The 20,731-nt window shown below is 42.3% G+C and overlaps 1 protein-coding gene across 1 annotated transcript; it reads right to left on the reverse strand.

The window, feature by feature from the left end:
- Positions 1–9,877: 9,877 nt before the first annotated feature.
- LOC141601064 (uncharacterized) lies at positions 9,878–10,372 on the reverse strand. Its single transcript, XM_074421325.1, has one exon. It carries the CDS (start codon positions 10,370–10,372, stop codon positions 9,878–9,880), a length of 495 nt encoding a protein of 164 aa, XP_074277426.1.
- Positions 10,373–20,731: the final 10,359 nt, after the last annotated feature.

A 20,731-nucleotide genomic window follows, 5' to 3' on the forward strand; every position in this document is an offset into this window, starting at 1 on the left:
AGACTATTTTTGGTAGTGTGGAGTTTATGGGTAAAAAGAACAAAGGGAACCTCTTCCACATGTGTCAACTAACAACAAACCGAATGCATACAGGTATTAAGCAGATTAAGTTCATATTTATGCACATTGATGTAACATGTCTCATAAGGAGTAACTACTCACAATCCTAGATGAACTGGTCATGAATGTCACCAGTTATAGGCTCTAAATCTCAGAAAATGATGTAGCTTGCCAAAAATCTAAGTTAAGTCTCAAGTCCAGCAAGATAAATTAACGAAAACTCGTAGACAATGCACATTGATGTACCATGTCTCATAAGGAGTAACTACTCACAATCCTAGATGAACTGGTCATGAATGTCACCAGTTATAGGCTCTAAATCTCAGAAAATGATGTAGCTTGCCAAAAATCTAATTCAAGTCTCAAGTCCAGCAAGATAAATTAACGAAAACTCGTAGACTATGCATATACGATCCTACTAATAACATGTCAATTAGCAAGGCTTAGGCAAAAACAGATGCAAATGCAATGTCATCATTGAAAAACGACCGTTCTGACTCGACCTATATGCTAAAATAAACGTGCATTTTTTTGAATTTTTTTTTCAATTTTTTTTCAATTTTTTTTTTTTTGAATTTTACTGTATATATAAGGGAAAATAAACAACAATGTAAGACAAAATGTAAACGTGAATGCAAGCAAATGAAATGCAACGCAAAACCCTTCCCCAAACCAAATCGCACAATGTCCCCATTGTGCAAAATCAGATAATGAAATAACAGGAAAACGGGAATTTACGTAAATTAACTACATAAGGCATGAAGTAAGAACTCGGAAACTCACAAGACTTTAAGCGCAACAAAAAGAAACCTCCTCAAACCAGCGTGAGCTAGGAGGTTTCAGTAGCTAGCAGTGCTACCAATAAGTACCTGAAAAGACAACAAATACCACGCGTAATCTCGAGAAAGCAAAATTAGGACGGTAAAATTATGTGCGGAAATGATAAAACAGAAGAAAACATAAATTAAGCGGAGAATAAAGTGGAGAAAAGACTCCCTGAACTCCGCAAATCGATCAAACACAGCAGGGGAATGATCGAAAACAGGTACATCAGCGAGCAGCGGTCGATCGACCACCTCACCCAGTCGATCGACCAGGATGTCAGGAACAGAAGCTCCTGGAACTGTGTAGCCAGTCGATCGACCATACGGACCGATCGATCGATCGGAATAGTCTTTGCAACTTTCTGATTTCTTTGAATTAGCTCACTAACTTGAGCTAATATGGTCTATATACCTGTAAAAGCATATAATAACGTGCCCAAAATTGCGCAAAACCCTAAGTAACCGACTAAAGTGTTTAAAATCCTAAGCAAACGTATTAAAATGCGAAGTCTCGCGCACACGAAAAACGGTAAATAGTCTAACAAAACAATAAAATAAATGGTTTATGAAGCATTTGATCAACTAGTAGTTGATCAAGAACGCCAGGATGGCCCACTTGGTTGGCTTCGGCTACAAGAAGTAGCCTCAAAGTGCTCATCTTCTCGCTGCACTCTTCTCAACTCCGACATCCCGTAACTCAACGGATCAATGACTTCATCATCCTCCCAAGCAATGACCTCTTCTGACTCATCAGAATCCAAATCGGATTCCCTTACTTTGACTGGCTCATCTTCAAGCTCCTCATCAGTGCCATAGCTAAGACATCCTAAACCGCCTCTTGAAACGATTGGCTCCATCACAGCTGGAGCAACATGCGGCTCTTCCTTTCCCAAACCAGCTCCTGCAATGTCTAAAACAGAAGAATCGTCCTCCAATTTTCTCCCAATCTGGGGCGGAGGTGTTATAACAGGAATAGGTGTAGTGACAGGCATGTCAGAAAGCACAAAATAGGATTTCTTTTCAGAAAACGTATTACAAGTTATTGGCGACATGGGGTCCTTCTTCTTAGCTGTCTGGGCAAAAACAATAGAATGCTTACCTACTTTGAAGGTCAAAGTCCCTGAACCAACATCTATAACTGCACCAGCAGTGTGCAGAAATGGTCTACCCAGAATGATAGGAATGTGAGCATCCTCGGGAATATCTAGTACAACGAAGTCAACAGGGAAGAAAAACTTTCCTATTTGCACAGGAATGTCCTCTAAGACTCCTATTGGCTGGACCGTAGATCGGTCAGCCATCTGTACTGTCATGTTGGTAACTGCAAACCTAGTCAATTTCAATTTTCTAGCTAGACTCAAAGGCATAACGCTAATGCTAGCTCCTAGGTCACACAAGGCCTTATCAATAGTAAAGGTGCCAATACTACATGGGACGGAAAAACTACCTGGGTCTTCCAGTTTATGGGGTGCAGTATGGGTCAAATAAGAGCATGACTCCTCAGTTAGTGCGATAGTATGCACAGTTTCAAGTGACTTCTTTTTAGATAAAAGTTGCTTCATGAATTTCATATAAGCAGGCACTTGATTGACTAACTCAAGAAAAGGAACTTGTACGTTTAAGCTACGAATAACATTTTCAAACTTATTAAACGATACCTGTTCCTTCGTCGGCACCAATCTCTCTGGGATAAGGGGTGTAAGAAGTAACTTAGCCCTCTCCTCTAAATCTCTCATGCCGGCATCGGTGGACTTAGGCTGAAAGTCCACAACCTTCTCCTTGTTGTAGCTTGACCCTTCTTCAGACCGTCTCAAATGTGAAACATTAATCGACATAGGGTCGTACTTCGGAACCGGAACTGACCCATCAGCATTTAGGTCTTGCCTCAATATTTTCGGGGCGGTCGTACCCCGAAACAAGTGGTCCCTCAAGTTATCTGGCATTGGAGGGCGAAAAGACTGACCATCAGCAGCGTTTCCGGTCGATCGCCGGGTAGTGCGATCGATCGATCGGAATCTGAGGACCGGAGGCTCTTTGTTTTCGCGGGCTGGTCGATCGACTGGGTATATCAGTCGATCGACTGATATACTTAGTAGACGCCTTCTTCTTGCCACTGTTTGTTCCAGCTTTATTTTGACTCGGTTCCGCCTCATCTTTTTCAGCGACATCCTCAAGCATAGCGGGCCCATCAAGGGTAGACGCACTCCTCAAAGTAATGGCATTAAGGGTCTCCTTTTGATCCGTCTGAGTCGGTAAATGTCCCGGAGCTCGAGTTGTATTTTTGCTTGCCAATTGAGCAATTTGGCTCTCCAACATCTTCATCCCGGCCTCTCTAGCTTGAGACTCCTTCAGCAGCAAATTCTTCAACTCATTGAAATCACAACCTTGGGATTGTTGCTGCTGCTGTGGGACATACGGAGGCTTTTAGAACTGTTGTTGCCTATGAGGGGGCACATAATTCTGTTGATGCTGCTGCTGTGGAGGTTGAGTCGGATTCAAGACATTTTGGCTGCTCCACCTCAGATTCGGATGGACATTCGGCTCATAGTAAGTGTTTGTCTGCCTATAATGTTGAAAGGCGGCACAAGACTCAAAGGGGCTAGGACAATTGTCTGAAACATGTCCCTCAGCTCCGCATCTTTTACAGACGAAAGGACCATCTGAAACAGCATTTACATGGTAAATCCCTCCTTTTGAAGCTCCTCCCAACTCGTACTTATCAAATCTTGCCGTGAGAGCCTCTAATGCAGCTACAGAATGAGATTCAGCAGCTCTCCTTTGATTTCCCCGGGAATTTCCATACTCAGCTTTATGGGTGGCCAAGTCATCAACGATCTTCCACCCCTTAGTTTCCCCCATATTCTCCTGGAATCTGCCGCTAGCTGCCGCATCCAAGATAGCCCTCTGATCGTCATAGAGTCCATTATAAAACTGATTGCATAGGCTCCATTTCTCGAACCCATGGTGCGGAATAGTTCGCACCAGCTTCTTGAAACGCACCCACGCCTCATGAAAGTTCTCGTCAGGACCCTGTTTAAAGGTCGTGATCTGAGCTCTAATGGCATTAGTCTTCGAGGCAGAGAAATACTTCTTATAAAACGCTAAGGCCAACGAATTCCAGTCAGTGATCCCATTAGCAGCTCGATCCAGGTCTCTATACTACTCCCTTGCAGCATCACGAAGAGAGAATATAAACATTGTCTCCTTCACCTGGTCCTGGGTCACACCGGTTGGTGGGGGTATGGAACAGCAATAATCAATAAATATCTACATATGCTTGGCTACATCTTCATTTGCAGCTCCCCCGAATTGGTTTCTCTCAACCAAGTTGATATAAGAAGGCTTCGGTTCGAATTTTATATCAGCTCCCGGTAATTTGAATCCCTTATATAGATTCGCATCTGTCGGCTCAGAGTGACTGGCTATAGTTGCTTCTTCAGCCATCCCTAGAAAATCTGGAGATGTGACGGTCTCAGCTGAGGAAGTAGAAACAGGAGATGAATGTGGGTCCTCCTCAAACAGCTCGTTCTCGTAGTAGCTAGACAGAGTACTCAGGTCTTCCTCTGTCGGCAATATCCTAGATGATCGTCTCAACTCGCGCAAAGTCTTCTCAATCTCAGGATTGAACGGTAGTAATTCACCACCCTGTGACCTGCACATAAGAAGAAACTACAAAAAGAATGTGAGAATAGTTTAAGGTACAAATGTCCCTTAAACTAAGAAACATACTAAAATAAAACAACTAAAAATTAGAACAATTGCCTTCCCGGCAACGGCGCCAAAATTTGATACCGTCGTTTAGTATCAAAGTTAAATTTATAATTTTCCAAACTACTACTAGCTAGTGGCAGTCAGGGTCGAACCACAGGGAGGCATATGCAATTATTAGCTGTCTAATTTCTAGTCTTTAAGGTAACAAAAGTGGGGGTTTGATTTGATTTGGTCTATACTAATGGCAATAAAAGACAATAAACTAAATGAACGGATGAAAACAGGTATTAAAAGGGTGCAAGGATGGTCGGTTCACTATAGTTTCGGCGACAACAAACTAGGTAGGTCTAAAACAATCACGTGAGACGGGAAAATAAGAGGTCCTCTCGGTCCACTCTCACATGTAACATCTTTCGATCTCGCTACAGGTCCCTAATACCACTAATACTGACTTTCGTCCTGAAAAGTGACTAAAAGGTCTAAATTAATCTATCTTTCGATCTAATTAATCTAGTCGTCTTAATTAAGTAGGCTATCTCCCTTCCCTATCTTTCGATCTTTATCGGGTCGGTCAAATCCTAAACATTCAACTAGTCTCGTGCACTCGATTCGTCGAATTAAGCAAGATAAACAATTAAAACGAAAATAAATCTCACGATGCCAGTCGATCGACCAGGGAACCCAGTCGATCGACCATGGCGCGATTAGGGCTTCCTAATTCTAATGCCGCCTAACCTACAGTTCCCCTACATCCTAGCACAAGGGGTTTAGCTACTCATACTGGAAATAATAACAACAATAAGATTGACTAATAAAACTACAGAATTCATGATTAAAACGGCTAAATAAACAATTAACATAAGACGATAAATTAGCTTTCGGGAGACTATTCTAGCAATTCCTATACTACGAATAAAATAAACAACAAAACTGAACAGAAGAATACCGAAAAAGAATTGCAGAGAAAGATCCAGAACCGAAAGCGAAAGGAACTTTATTGAAGAAAGAGCAATCTAAAACTAATAACTATTGTATCGTATATTGAGAACTTTATAAAACTGATAAAAGCTAGGTAAAACTGGATCCTTATTCTCAAACCTAAAGCTACGTTATATACGAAAACAACGCAACTCTTATTCCTAAACCTAAGAATACATTAGGCTTCGGGAATCTCGTTCTATTAATTCACGTCAGAATTAGCGGTGTGGTCGATCGACCAAGGTGACCGGTCGATCGACTGCTCTTCGCTGAACAGTAGCTACTGGAACTCGTGGGTTGGTCGATCGACTAAGGGCAGCGGTCGATCGACTGAAGTAGCTGATACTTGACTTCTAACTTCTCGTGGATTTGTCTTTCGGGCCTCGAAATGCGCACCAAGGTCGTTCCTTGAGTAAATACTTCACGTCAAATGCAATGCAAGATACTCGGGGACGGATTTAGCTCAATTTCTACTCATTTCCTCATAAATCTGCAATATTACATAAAAATACGAAAGTAGACGAAATAGAGCAAATAGTAGCATAAAACTACACAATTGAGCTCTGAAATGCGTGTAAAATGAGGTGTAAAACATGATATAAATGACACGCATCAATTAATCATATCAATTAAATCACAACAACAAAATCATCAACTTAATTCAATTACGCAATCAACTGAGTAGGGAAACCATACCTTAGCACAAATCTGATACGAGTCAACAAGGAAGCTAAAACTGCTCTTCTACGAATTGTCCACCTAACAACAATCATACAATCCAATTACCATATGAAATCATCCCTTTTCCCCAATTCCCAATACTAGGGTAAAACCATAAAAGATGAAACTGACAAAAAGTATAGGACTAGTGATTTACCGACGCAATCGACGCAAGAGGAATGAACAAAGACTCACGAACAATCAACGATCTCGAGAGAGATTAGGGGTGATTAGAGTTACGTTTGAATGTTTTAGGTTTTGTAAAAAGTAAAAGTGAAACTGTTAAACACAATTTATAACTCTAATCCTCTTTAATCAAACCGCGGAAAATAATTACCATCAGACCAGATACTCGGTCGAGTATAGAGTATACTCGGCCGAGTATCCCTTACTCGGTTGAGTATTACCATACTCAGCCGAGTATTCCTGGACCGTAGCCTGACCAGAAATACACGACGTATTACTCGGCCGAGTAAGTCCTATTCGGCCGAGTAACAGGACTTAGATAAACGTAGTATTACAGTCTTCCCTCCTTAAAAAGAACTTCGTCCCCAAAGTTCATACCATACTCACAACAAAACCAATAAACACGACACAATAAAAACAACCACAACTACTCCAAGTACCAAGTCCTCCCACTATCCATGACAAAACACCCAACTCAACTCGAAAGATGACAAAAATATAGCTATGTTAACCCCAACTGAACCCAAAAAAAACAAAAACAAGCATGCGACCATCTTCTACCCCCCCCCCCCCCCTTAAAAGACAACGGTTACGTCCGCGTAACCAAACATACCTGATCGAAAAGGTGAGGAAAACGCTCTCGCATTGACTCCTCTGGTTCCCATGTGACCTCTTCCACATTGTGATTATTCTAAAGTACCTTTAGTAAGACAGTCTGACCATTCCTTATCTTGCGCACTTTTTGGTCTAAGATCTCTTTGGGTACCTCCGCATAATTTAGAGACTCATCAAGCTCTATATTTTCAACCTCAAGCATATGTGATGGATCACTCACATACTTTCGGAGTTGCGAAACATGAAACACGTTGTGAACCCGATCAAGCGATGGTGGTAAAGCTAGCCGGTAGGCTACTTCACCTATGCGGTCTAAGATCTCATACGGGCTGATAAACTTCTGGCTTAACTTCCTTTTCTTGCCAAAACTCATCACCCCTCGCATAGGTGACACTTTCAAAAGGACCTTGTCACCTACTGCGAACTCAATGTCCTTGCGGTGCAAATCTGTAAAACTCTTTTGGCAATCTTGAGCTGCTTTCATCTTTTGACGAATCATGCAAACTTGCTCAATCATATCCTACACCATTCGTGGTCCTAAAACCGCTGTCTCTACACCGTCGTCCCAACAAACTGAACTCCTACACTCCCTGCCATACAAGGCCTCAAACGGTGCTATCCCAATACTAGTGTGATAGTTGTTGTTGTATGAAAACTCGATCAAGTCCAGCCTATCTTCCGAATTTCCACCAAACTCGATGGCACAAGCCCTCAACATATCCTCCAAAGTCTTGATAGTCCTCTAGATTTGACCATCTGTGGCAGGATGAAAAGCTGTACTCGTCTTTAAGGTCGTTCCCATCAAATCCTACAACTCTTGCCAAAACCGTGATATAAACCTCGCATCTCGATTTGACACTATTTCCTTTGGCACACCATGTAACTGAACCACATGCTTCCTATAACACAAAGCTAACTGTATCTTGGTCCAAGTATCCCTTCATCGGAATGAAGTAAGCTGACTTTGTTAAATGATCGACGATCACCCAAATCATATTGTTACTTTGTTGAGTCCTTGGCAACCCCACGATGAAGTCCATAGAGATCGACTTCCACTTCCACTCTGGCTCCTCAAGTGACATAATCTTACCTTGTGGTCTGCGTTGCTCACCCTTTATTCTTTGGCAACTTAGACACTTAGCCACAAACTCAGCCACCTCCCTCTTTATATTAGGCCACTAAAACGTTTTCTTTAGGTCCTTATAAAGCTTGTCACCCCCTGGGTGAACTGAATAAGGAGTGCAATGAGCCTTCGTCATGATCAACCTTTTCAAATCTGCATCACTAAGAACACACCATCTACCATCAAAACGAACACTCCCATATGTGTGGATAGAAAACCTCGAAACCGTGCCACTCTCTACCCTTTCCTTCCACTCTTGGGTCTTTGGATCAAGCTCTTGTTTCCTATTTATGTCATCATACAAGTCCGGTTCGATCGTTAAGTCTCCAATGGCATCCCCTTTTCGAATCATATGAATCCCCATCTTAGACATCTCATCCCTCAGCTTCAGCAAAGACATCGTCGTACATAACGAATGTACACTCTTCCTACTCAAGGCATCTGCCACAACATTGGCCTTTCCCTCATAATAGATGATCTCTATGTCATAGTCCCCAATCAACTCCATCCATCGCCTCTGTCGCATGTTCAACTCTTTCTGTGTATAGATATACTTGAGACTCTTATGATCTGAAAACGCTTTAAATATTTCCCTATAAAGGTAGTGCCTCCAAATCTTAAGAGCAAAGACAACTGAACCCAGCTCCAAATCATGAGTAGGATAGTTCTCCTCATAGGGCTTCAGCTGCCTCGACGCATAAGCTATAACTTTCCCATTCTGCATCAAAACACACCTCAAACCATTCTTTGAAGCATCAGTGTATACTTCGAAGTTCTCACTTCCCTCATGTAGAGCTAGGATATGAGCTGTGGTCAAACGCTCCTTTAGGGTTTGGAACGCCGTCTCACAACTCTCATCCCAACGAAATCTGGTCTCTTTTTGCATCAACGCTGTCATAGGTCTCGCGACCTTATAAAAGACTTTCACAAACCTCTTGTAGTAGCCAGCTAAACACAAGAAACTTCGAACCTCGGCAACATTCTTCGGTGATTCCCACTTAGTCACTGCCTCAATCTTGCTATGATCCACCAACACACCCTCTTTAGATATTACATGACCCAGAAAAGCCACTTTCTCTAACCAAAACTTTCACTTAGATAGCTTATCATATAGCTGATTATCTCGCAAAGTCTGCAAAACTAACCTCAAATGCTCCTCATGCTCCTACTTAGTCTTAGAGTATACCAAAATGTCATCAATCAAGATGACCACAAACCTATTCAAGAACACACTGAAAATCCGGTTCATAAGATCCATGAAAAGTGCTAGTGCATTCGTTAACCCAAAAGGCATCACTACATACTCATAATGACCATAACGTGACCAAAAAGCTATCTTAGGAATATCCTCATCTGCTATCCTCAGCTGGTGATAACCCGATCTCAAGTCAATGTTATAAAACACCCCTGCGCCACTCACCTGGTCAAAAAGATCATCAATCATTGGCAAAGGATACCTGTTCTTCACCGTGACATGATTCAGCTCCTTATAGTTGATGCATAGCCTCATGCTCTCGTCTTTCTTTTTCACAAACAACACAGGTACTCCCCATGATGACACACCAGGCCGGATATACCCTTTGTTAAACAAGTCATTTAGCTGCTTCTTCAACTCTTCCAACTCTTTAGGCACCATACGGTAAGGTGCTTTAGATATAGGTCATGTCCCCAGTTTGAGCTCAACATTGAAATCGATATCTCTCTTAGGTGGTAACCCCAGTATCTCATCTAGAAAAACATCACTAAACTCCCCAACCACAGGTATATCAGACGCCGACGACTCCTCCACACGCATATCCCTCACTTGGCAAAGAATCAAGGAACATTTCTTTCTCAGACATGAGTTTAAAGTCATCACTGCGATGAACTTACACTTTGGTCTCACCACAAACCCCCTATATGACACCTTGATTCCCTTAGGACCCTTTAAACACACTCTCTTTTGTCTGCAATCAATCTTAGCATCATACCTGCCCAACCAATCCATTCCGACGATGACCTCAAACCCATCAATAGGAAACTCTAACAAGTTGACTGGTAAGTCTACCTCCTCCACCAACATGGATACATCTCTATATAGTTTAGAACAAGACACTGACTCCCCAGAAGGTATAAACACATTATCTTTTACAATTTTATACTCTCCCAAACCCATCGCTAAGGCATGACTCCTAGACACAAAAGAATGGGTTGCCCCTGAATCAAACAAAATGAAAGACGGTGTATTATGAACAAGAAAGGTACCGGTAACCACATGAGCATCATTCTCTGCCTCCTGCTTGCCCATCATAAAGAGCTTCCTACTGCTTTTCTGACCTCTACCCTAGACCGTGGTATTCGAAGTAGTCGGCTAGCTGCCGAGTTCTGTGTCACACTGTTGCTCGGACGCTGATAGAACCCTCCGTTGTTGCGATTGTAGCCGCCATTGTTGTTGTTCTGTCCTCCACGATTGCCCCATGACCCAGATGGCCTATTGCTAGAAAAGCTTTGGCTTGGAGCCTGAGAAATGTTCCCCTGATAAGTCCTCGGAAAGCCTCCTCCTACTCTGGCACTGGTGCACTCATGCCTCTTGTAACCCACTCCGCCACATTTGAAGCATGTAAGGTTGGAGTTATCACTGTTTCTCCGACCACCGCCTCTTCCCCAAGCGCGGGATCCCCCTGCATACCCAGACCCTCTAGAAAAAGCCCTAGACTGACCATGATTGCCCCTCTTGTGGCCCGACTGGTTGCCACTCTCACTTTCCGCCTTCCTCTTCTCAGCATTCCTTTCCTTAGCCTCTGATGCGTGTTATTTATATAAAGTTTTACATCCCATTTTACACGCATTTCAGAGCTCATTCTTGTAGTTTATGCTACATTTCTCCCTATTTCCGTCTACTTCCGTATTTTGTACATTATTTCATAAATGTGAAGAATTTAACAGGAAATCAAGCCAAATCCGTCCCCGAGTAATCTGCATTGCAAATGGCGTAAAGGAATTGCTTAAGGAACGAGCTTGGTGCGCAATCCAAGGCCCAAAAGACAAGTCCACGTGTTTTAAGAAGTCAAGTAGCAGCTCATCCAGTCGATCGACCGTCACCTTCAGTCGATCGACCAATGCTCGGGTTCGAAGCTCTTTTGTTTCTTTGAGGAGCGATCGATCGACCAGTCCCATAAGTCGATCGACCAGATTTCTATTCCAGACGTAAATTAAAAGACTGTGAATCTTGAAGCCCGTGAAGTTTAGGTTTAGGAAATAAGGTGTTACGTTGATTGCTATATAACGTAACATAACCAATCAAGTTAGACATCAGTTTTCTATCCAAGTTTTTATCACAATACAGTACTTTCAGTTTTAGTTTATTCGAGTAATTAGGGTTTGGGATATCGATTTTAGCATTGTAATTCTGCCCTTGTTCTTAATCTTTCCTCTTTAATCTCGGTATTCATTCTGCCCTAATTTTAGTTTATTGCTTTAATTTCTTCATTAGTATCTATTTGATAGTTAGTGTCCCAAAGCCAATTATCGTCCTATCGCTATTTATTATTTACTTTAAGCATGAATTCAGTAATTGTTATTAGTTTTATTGTTGTTTTTACCTTTAGCATGAGTAGCTAATCCTTTAGTGCTAGGATGTAGGCGATTTATGGCATAGGCGGCATTAGATTAGAAAGGTTTGTCCCGCGTATTGGTCGATCGACTGATATGGCCAGTCGATCGACTGACCTCGTAGGGTTTTCCCTCGTTTTAATTGAATTTAATCTTATATTTAACGAATCGAATGCATGCGACCAGTTAGATACCTATTTCGTGACTGACTCATTAGATCGAAAGGTAGGGGAGGTTATTAGACCATCAATTAAATCGACTAGACTGTGCTAAGATCGAAAGATAGGTATAGTTTAGATCGTTAGTCACTTTTCAGGACGAGAGTCAGTATTAGTGACATTAGGGACCTATAGCGAGATCGAGAGATGCTATTTGTTAAGAGTGGACCGAGAGGACCTCTTTGTTTCCCGCCTTACTTGTGTTTGATTCAGACCGACTTAGTTTGATGCCGCCGAAGCTATAATGAACCAACCATCCTAGTACCTTTCTTTTATCTGTTTAAATCGTATTTTTTTAGTTTATAATCTTTGTTTGCTCTTAGTCTTAGACCAATTCAAATCAACCCCCACAATAGTTACCTCAGACTGAACATAAATCAACTAAAGTTTACAACTGCCTCCTTGTGGTTCGACCCTATTACCACTAGCCTAGGTTAGTCTTAATAGGAGATTATAAATTTTATATTTGGTACTCACAACGACGGGTATCAAATTTTGGCGCCGTTGCCGGGGAGGCAATAGTCCTAATTTTAGTTGTCTTTATTTTTAGTCTTTCTTAGTTTAAGGGACATCCGTTCCTTAAACTTTTCTTATATTCTTTTTGTAGTTTCTTCTTATGCGCAGGTCACAGGGTGGAGAATTAGTACCGTTGAACCCTGAGCTTGAAAGATCCTTGCGCGAGTTGAGATGAACACAAAGAGTATTACCGACAGAGGAAGAGCTGAGTACTCTGTCAAGCTACTACGAGAACGAATCGTTCGAAGATAATCCACCATCTTCGCTGTTTCCACTTCTTCACCGAGACGATTACTTCTCAGAGATTCCAGTCATGGCCGAGGAAGCAAGTATAGCTAGTTATTCAGAGCCGACAGCCGACAATTTATACAAGGGGTTCGAATTAGGGAGATGCCGGGAAGTTCGAACCAAAGCCCGCCTACATTACTATGGTCGAGAGAAATCGGTTCGGGGAGCTGCAAATGAAGATGCAGCAAGGCAAATGGAGACCTTTATTGACTCATCGCTTTGCTCCATTCCCCCACCGGTGGCGTGACCCAGGATCAAATCAAGGAGACCATGTTCATCTTCTCCCTTCGTGACGCTGCAAGGGAGTGGTATAGAGATTTGGACCGGACCGCTCAGGAGATCACTGATTGGAATACATTGGCATTGGCGTTCTACAAGAAGTACTTTTCTGCTTCAAGGACGATCGCTATTAGAGCTCAAATCACGGGCTTTAAACAAGGGCCAGATGAGAATTTCCACGAGGCAAGGGTCCGATTCAAGAAGTTGGTGCGAACCATACCGCACCATGGGTTCGAAAAGTGGAGTTTGTGCAATCATTTCTACAATGGGTTGTACGACGATCAGAGGGCCATTTTGGATCTTTGCGACCCAATGGAAGATTTTGAAAATTTGGGAGCAACCAAGGGGTGGAAGATCATTGACGATCTAGCTACCCACAAGGCCGAGTATGGGAATTCGAGAGGGAACCAGAGGAGAGCTGCTGAATCTTCCTCTGTTGCTGCACTTGAGGCTCTTACTGCAAGGTTTGACAAGTATGAGCTAGGAGGAGCTTCTAAGGGTGGGATGTACCAAGTCAATGCTGTGTCAGACGGTCCTTTCGTCTGTCAAAGGTGTGGAGGTGAGGGCCATGTCTCGAAAAACTGCCCTAGTCCCTTTGAATCTTGTGCTGCCTTTCAATACTATAGGCAGACAAACACCTACTACGAGCCACCGCATCCAAACTTGAGTTGGAGAAGCCAGAATGTTTTGAATCCAACCCAACCTCCGCCATAGCAGCAGCCATATGTGCCTCCTCATCAAAAGCAACAGCAGTATCAAAAGCCTCCTTATGTGCCGCAGCAGCAACAATCACAAAATTCTGAATTTTCTGAGCTAAAGAATTTGTTGTTGAAGGAGTCCCAAGCAAGAGAGGCCGGGATGAAGTTACTAGAGAGCCAAATTGCTCAACTGGCTAGTAAAAGTAACACTCGAGCTCCCGGACACTTGCCCACTCAACCGGAACAAAAGGAGACCCTAAATACCATCACCTTGAGGAGCGGGTCCACCCTTGATGGTCCTGCCATGGTTGAGGATGCTGTTGAAAAGAATGAGGCAGATCCGAGTCAAAACAAAGCTTCAACGAACAAATCAAAGGAAAAGACGTCGCGGGGTACTTGATCGATCGACCGATATACCTAGTCGATCGACTGAAGCACGGGTTACAGGAGCTTCTGGAACTGTACATCTCGTCGATCGATCGAGGACGATGGTCGATCGACCGAGATCGGCTGCGATCTTGAAGAATTTCGTCCTTTAATGCCAAGTAACCTACGAGACCACTTGTTTCGGGGAACCACCGTCCCGAAAATTTTGGGGCGGAACCAGAGTCTTGATGGGTCGATCCGGCTCAAGTTTGACCCAATGACGGTTAATGGTTCTCATTTGAGACGATCCGAGGAGGGGTCTAGCTTCAACAAAGAGAAGGTGACGGACTTTCACCCTAAGTCCAAGGATGCCGGTGCGCGTGAATTGGAGGAGAGGGCTAAGGTACTCCTTACAGCCCCATATCCGGAGAGACTCGTGCCGACGAAGGAACAGGTATCTTTTAGTAAATTTGAGAAAGTTATTCGTAGCTTAAATGTTCCGGTACCCTTCCTTGAGTTAGTTAACCAAGTGCCAAAGATACACTAAATTTATGAAACAGATTGTTGTCAAAGAAAAAATCGCTTGAACATGTTCACACTTTGTTGCGCTAACTAAAGAGTCTTGCTCCTACTTGTCTCACACTGCGCCCCATAAGTTAGAAGACCCGGGCGTTTTTCGTTTCTTGCAAAGATAGGTACCTTTTCTATCGAAAAGGCATTATGTGACTTAGGAGCTAGCATAAGTGTCATGCCCTTGAGTCTAGCTAGGAAGCTTAAGTTGACCAGGTTTGCAATAACCGACATGACAGATTCGGATGGTCGACCGATCTGCGGTCGAGCCTATAGGAGTCCTAGAGGACATACCCGTCCAGATAGGGAAGTTTTTCTTCCCTGTTAACTTTGTTGTCCTTGACATGCCTGAGGATGACCATATTCCCATTATTTTGGGTAGGCCATTTCTGCACACTGCCGGTGCAGTTATAGATGTCGGTCTAGGAACCTTGACTTTCAAAGTGGGAAAGCACTCTATTGTCTTTGCCCAGCCGGCTAAGAAAAAGGATCCCATGTGGCCCGTAACTTGTAATATGGTTTCTGAAAATAAATCGTACTTTGTACTTCCCGATATGCCTATTTCTATTCCTGTTGTAACCCCTCCGCCCCAGACCGGGAGCAAACTGGAGGAAGATTTGTCTGTTTCTAACAATGCAGGAGCTGGTTTGGGGAAGAGCAAGCTGCAAGTTATTCCAGCCGCGAGAGAGCAAATCATTTCAAGAGGCGGTCTTGGATGCCTAAGCTATGGGACATATGAGGAAGTGGAAGATGGGCCAGTCAAGGTGAGATGGTCTAATTTGGAGTCTGACGATCCCAAGGAAGTCCTTGATTGGGGAGGTGACGAAGTTGATCAGCTGAGCTCTCCGACTGTTGAAGCTAAGAAGGGTGCAACTGATAACATAAGCACCAATGAGGCTACCTCTAGTAGCCAGAAGCCGACGAAGTGGGCCATACCGTGGTCCTTGTTGATCAACTATTAGTTGATCAATCTCGTTACGAACTTCTCTTTATTTGCTTTGTTAAGACAATTTTATTGCTTTTTGTGTGCGCGAAAACTTCGCTTTTATTTTATTTGTTTAGGATTTTTAAGTACTTTAGACTTCGTTCTGAGTTTTGCGCAATTTTGGGCGCGTATTATTGTGCATTTGCAGGTATTTGGAGTTTGTTAGCTTAAATCATTGAGCAATTACGAAGAAATAAGACGCTGCAGCAGTGTTTTCAGTCGATCGACTGGCACCATTGGTCGATCGACTGAATTGCAGGTTTACAGGAGCTACTGTTCACGCCCACCTGGTCGATCGACTGATCTTCTTGGTCGATCGACCATCTTTCTTGCTATATTCGTTCACGACCTCTCCCCTGCTGTGTTTGGTCGATATGCGGACCTAAGGGAGTCTTCTACTCCACTTTATTTTCCGTCGAATTATCTATTTCTTCTATTATGCACAATTTTTACGCTTCAAATTTGTTTTCTCAGTCTTATGCGTGGTATTTTCTGTCTTTCAGGCACTCTTATTGGTAGCACTGCTAGCTACTGAAACCTCCTAGCTCACGCTGGTTTGGGGAGGTTTCCTTTGCTGCGCTTAAAGTCTTGTGAGTTCCATATCTTTCCTTTGTGTCTTGCTTATTTATTTTCTCGCAAATTCCCATTTCTCTTTTCTTCATTATATGATTTTGCACAATGGGGACATTGTGCGATTTGGTTTGGGGAAGGGTTTTGCGTCGCATATCATTTGCTTGCATTCACGTTTACATTTCAGTTTGCATTTGTTTATTTCATTTCCCTTATATATACACAAAAATTCAAAAAAAATTGAATTGCAAAATTTCAAAAAATTCCATAAAATGCACGTTTATTTTAGCATATAGGTCGAGTCGGAACGGTAGTATTTCTATGATGATTTTGCATTTGCACCTGTTTCGCCTGAGCCTTGCTAGATTAACATGTTATTAGTAGAATCATATGCATATCTACGAGTTTTCGTTAATTATTTGCTGAACTTGAGACTTGACTTTAATAATTGGCAACCTACACCATATTTCTGAGTTTTAGAGCCTATAACTGGTGACATTCATGACCAGTTTATCTAGGAATGTGAGTAGTACTCCTTATGAGACATGTTTCCTTAATTTGCATGAATATGAATTTGATCTACTTAATACCTGTATGCATTCGGTTTGTGGTTTGTTGACACATGTGGAAGAGGTTTCCTTTTATCATTTTACCCATAAGCTTCACACTGCCAAAAATATCCTTTTTTGTCCCATTTACTACATCCTACATTTAGCCTGTCCTTTGTCGAGCTAGTAGTCTGTTTTCTTGGGATTGTTACTCGTTTTTGGTGGTATTTGCTCTGTTGAGACGATGGTTGGGAAATGAAATGAAAAAAGGAAAGGAAGAAACAAAAGAAAAAAAAAATGATTCGAAAAAGAAAAAAAAAGAGAGGTTCTGTACTGTTTAAATGAGTCGATCGACTGCCACACATGGTCGATCGACTGAGATTCGAGAAAAGAAGAAGTCAATTCGCATAATTTAATCCTTATCTTTTGGCGATTTTTGCTCCCATGTTTCATTTATATCCTATGGGGAGTTTATTGATTTGATAGTTTGGAGATTGTGAGTTTTGTGCTTGCTTTAGCACTGCTTCGTTTGATTATGAGCAAGAAGTTGGATGTTGCCACTTGGTTCTATTTTGGTACTAGCTTGATCACCTGTACCTCCACTTTACCATAAAATGTTTTGCCTCTTCTTACCCATACCTCACATATCCCATATATACCTCGGCATGTGTCATTGGTCATCTGTTCGGTTGGAATGCGTATGTACGGTCGTAGAGGTCATTTTCATATTTTATTGCTGGCATGTTTTCATAGGTCGTAGTTAGGTGAGAGTCACTACAAAATTACTTCTTTCTATCTTACATATATATCACCTGTGTTTATTTGAGTGATTTGAGCGACCCGCGAGAGTCCAATTTGATAAGTCTCTATAGTCAAAGGTGCAGCAATTTTTGACGACTTTATAATTCGTTTGCATGATTCACATTACTAATTGATTATTGGTTAAATCGGTTTAGGCTTAACAGTTTGCATTTCGCTCTGAGATTGAACTCGTTCCATTAGGTCATTAGATCGAGTCTAGTTCTTGCTTGTGGACAAGCAAGGGTTTGGTTTGGGGAAGTTTGATGCGTGTTATTTATATGATGTTTTACATCCCATTTTACACGCATTTCAGAGCTCATTCTTGTAGTTTATGCTACATTTCTCCCTATTTCCGTCTACTTCCGTATTTTGTACATTATTGCAGAAATGTGAAGAATTTAACAGGAAATCAAGCCAAATCCGTCCCCGAGTAATCTGCATTGCAAATGGCGTAAAGGAATTGCTTAAGGAACGAGCTTGGTGCGCAATCCAAGGCCCAAAAGACAAGTCCACGTGTTTTAAGAAGTCAAGTAGCAGCTCATCCAGTCGATCGACCGTCACCTTGATCGATCGACCAATGCTCGGAGTTCGAAGCTCTTGTTTCTTGAGGAGCGATCGATCGACCATCCCATAAGTCGATCGACCAGATTTCTATTCCAGACGTAAATTAAAAGACTGTGAATCTTGAAGCCCGTGAAGTTTAGGTTTAGGAAATAAGGTGTTACGTTGATTGCTATATAACGTAACATAACCAATCAAGTTAGACATCAGTTTTCTATCCAAGTTTTTATCACAATACAGTACTTTCAGTTTTAGTTTATTCGAGTAATTAGGGTTTGGGATATCGATTTTAGCATTGGAATTCTGCCCTTGTTCTTAATCTTTCCTCTTTAATCTCGGTTTTCATTCTTCCCTAATTTTAGTTTATTGCTTTAATTTCTTCATTAGTATAGATTTGATAGTTAGTGTCCCAAAGCCAATTATCGTCCTATCGCTATTTGTTATTTACTTTAAGCATGAATTCAGTAATTGTTATTAGTTTTATTGTTGTTTTTACCTTTAGCATGAGTAGCTAATCCTTTAGTTCTAGGATGTAGGCGATTTATGGCATAGGCGGCATTAGATTAGAAAGGTTTGTCTCGCGTGTTGGTCGATCGATCGATATGGCGGTCGATCGATCGACCTCGTAGGGTTTTCCTCGTTTTAATTGAATTTAATCTTATATTTAACGAATCGAATGCATGCGACCAGTTAGATACCTATTTCGTGACTGACCCATTAGATCGAAAGGTAGGGGAGGTTATTAGACCATCAATTAAATCGACTAGACTGTGCTAAGATCGAAAGATAGGTATAGTTTAGATCGTTAGTCACTTTTCAGGACGAGAGTCAGTATTAGTGACATTAGGGACCTATAGAGAGATCGAGAGATGCTATTTGTTAAGAGTGGACCGAGAGGACCTCTTTATTTCCCGCCTTACCTGTGTTTGATTCAGACCGACTTAGTTTGCTGCCGCCGAAGCTATAATGAACCAACCATCCTAGTACCTTTCTTTTATCTGTTTAAATCGTATTTTTTTAGTTTATTATCTTTGTTTGCTCTTAGTCTTAGACCAATTCAAATCAACCCCCACAATAGTTACCTCAGACTGAACATAAATCAACTAAAGTTTACAACTGCCTCCTTGTGGTTCGACCCTGTTACCACTAGCCTAGGTTAGTCTTAATAGGAGATTATAAATTTTATCTTTGGTACTCACAACGACGGGTATCAGCCTCCTTGGCCAAGTCCACCAACCTCTCATCATGCCCAGCTCGTGCATATACCCCTTTCAGATCGGTAAGAAACCCAGCTGGTAGTCTTTCCATGATCTTAGGTGCCAACCCCTTTTCAAAACGGAGAGCTAAACCTCGCTGACCCAACTGCATATCATCTGCGTAACGTGACAACTCTAGGAACCAGTGATAATACTCTGTGACAGTCATATCATCAGCCATGGTGAAAGAATCAAACTCAGCCCCCAGCTTGTGATGGATGTGCTCCGGCACAAAATGTTCCCTCATAGCGCTCTTGAGACCTGACCATAGTATAGCATCGTATCCCTGGTCCTTGTAGTATGCTCTGGCATCCTCTCTCACATTCTGCCACCAAACTCCAGCCTCACCTCTTAGGTAGTACACCACTTGTTCTACCACCATTTCTGCCAGGTACTTCACGACTTCAAGAAGACTCTCCATCTCACGGTGCAAGTTATCGAGCAGTTTTGGCTCACCAATGCCCTCATAAGTAGAGGGGTGGAAGCGAGCCATGATGGTGCTTAGATGGGATGCGTCCACCGGTTTCTCACTTCCCTTACCCATGTTCTTGAGTGCCTCTATGAGCGCATCTTGCTGCTCAATCATACGGGCAATCCCATCTACAGACATCTCAGAAGCTTGGATATATGCAACTGAACTCTTTGGCGGCATTTTGAGCTGATATAAGCAAGAAAACGTAAGCACATAGCCTACGACTCAAAATAAACAAAACCCTCCGCCAAAGAAGTACTCGGCCAAGTACGGTGAAATACTCGGTCGAGTATGGACTACTCAGTCGAGTAATACTACTACTCGGTCGGGTATTCCACTCCAGTAGCTAACCTCAAAAACACATAAATCACACTCGGTCGAGTATACACGTTACTCGGCCGAGTATGCCTCACTCGGTCGAGTACCCCTCTTACTCGGCCGAGTGATCACAACCAGTAGCTACTGCTACGTATACATAGACGAACACTCGATCGAGTGCTTGGTTACTCGGCCGAGTATCCCCTACTCGGTCGAGTACCCGCCCTGCTCGGCCGAGTCATGCCAAAACGAGCTATATACTTACAATGACGTACTTAAACATGCAATTTCTATATCCAACACTTTACTACCCTTCCAAAAGCCAAGTAATAAAACACATGTCATGCTCAAAGTCTATCATGTCCAACTACGCAATTCACTTTCTCCAATACTACCATGTTCAAAATACGCAATTCAACTTTTTCATTTCATACAACACTTCATAAGATCCACAGCTACAAGTACAACACACATAAC

This window comes from Silene latifolia, chromosome 9 (genome assembly GCF_048544455.1).
Source record: "Silene latifolia isolate original U9 population chromosome 9, ASM4854445v1, whole genome shotgun sequence".
In the NCBI taxonomy this organism is placed as follows: domain Eukaryota; kingdom Viridiplantae; phylum Streptophyta; class Magnoliopsida; order Caryophyllales; family Caryophyllaceae; genus Silene; species Silene latifolia.

What these genes read in the sequence shown, in the direction of transcription:
- LOC141601064 (XM_074421325.1), bottom strand. Translation starts at nt 10,372, where the DNA reads ATGGGTTTGGGAGAGTATAAAATTGTAAAAGATAATGTGTTTATACCT.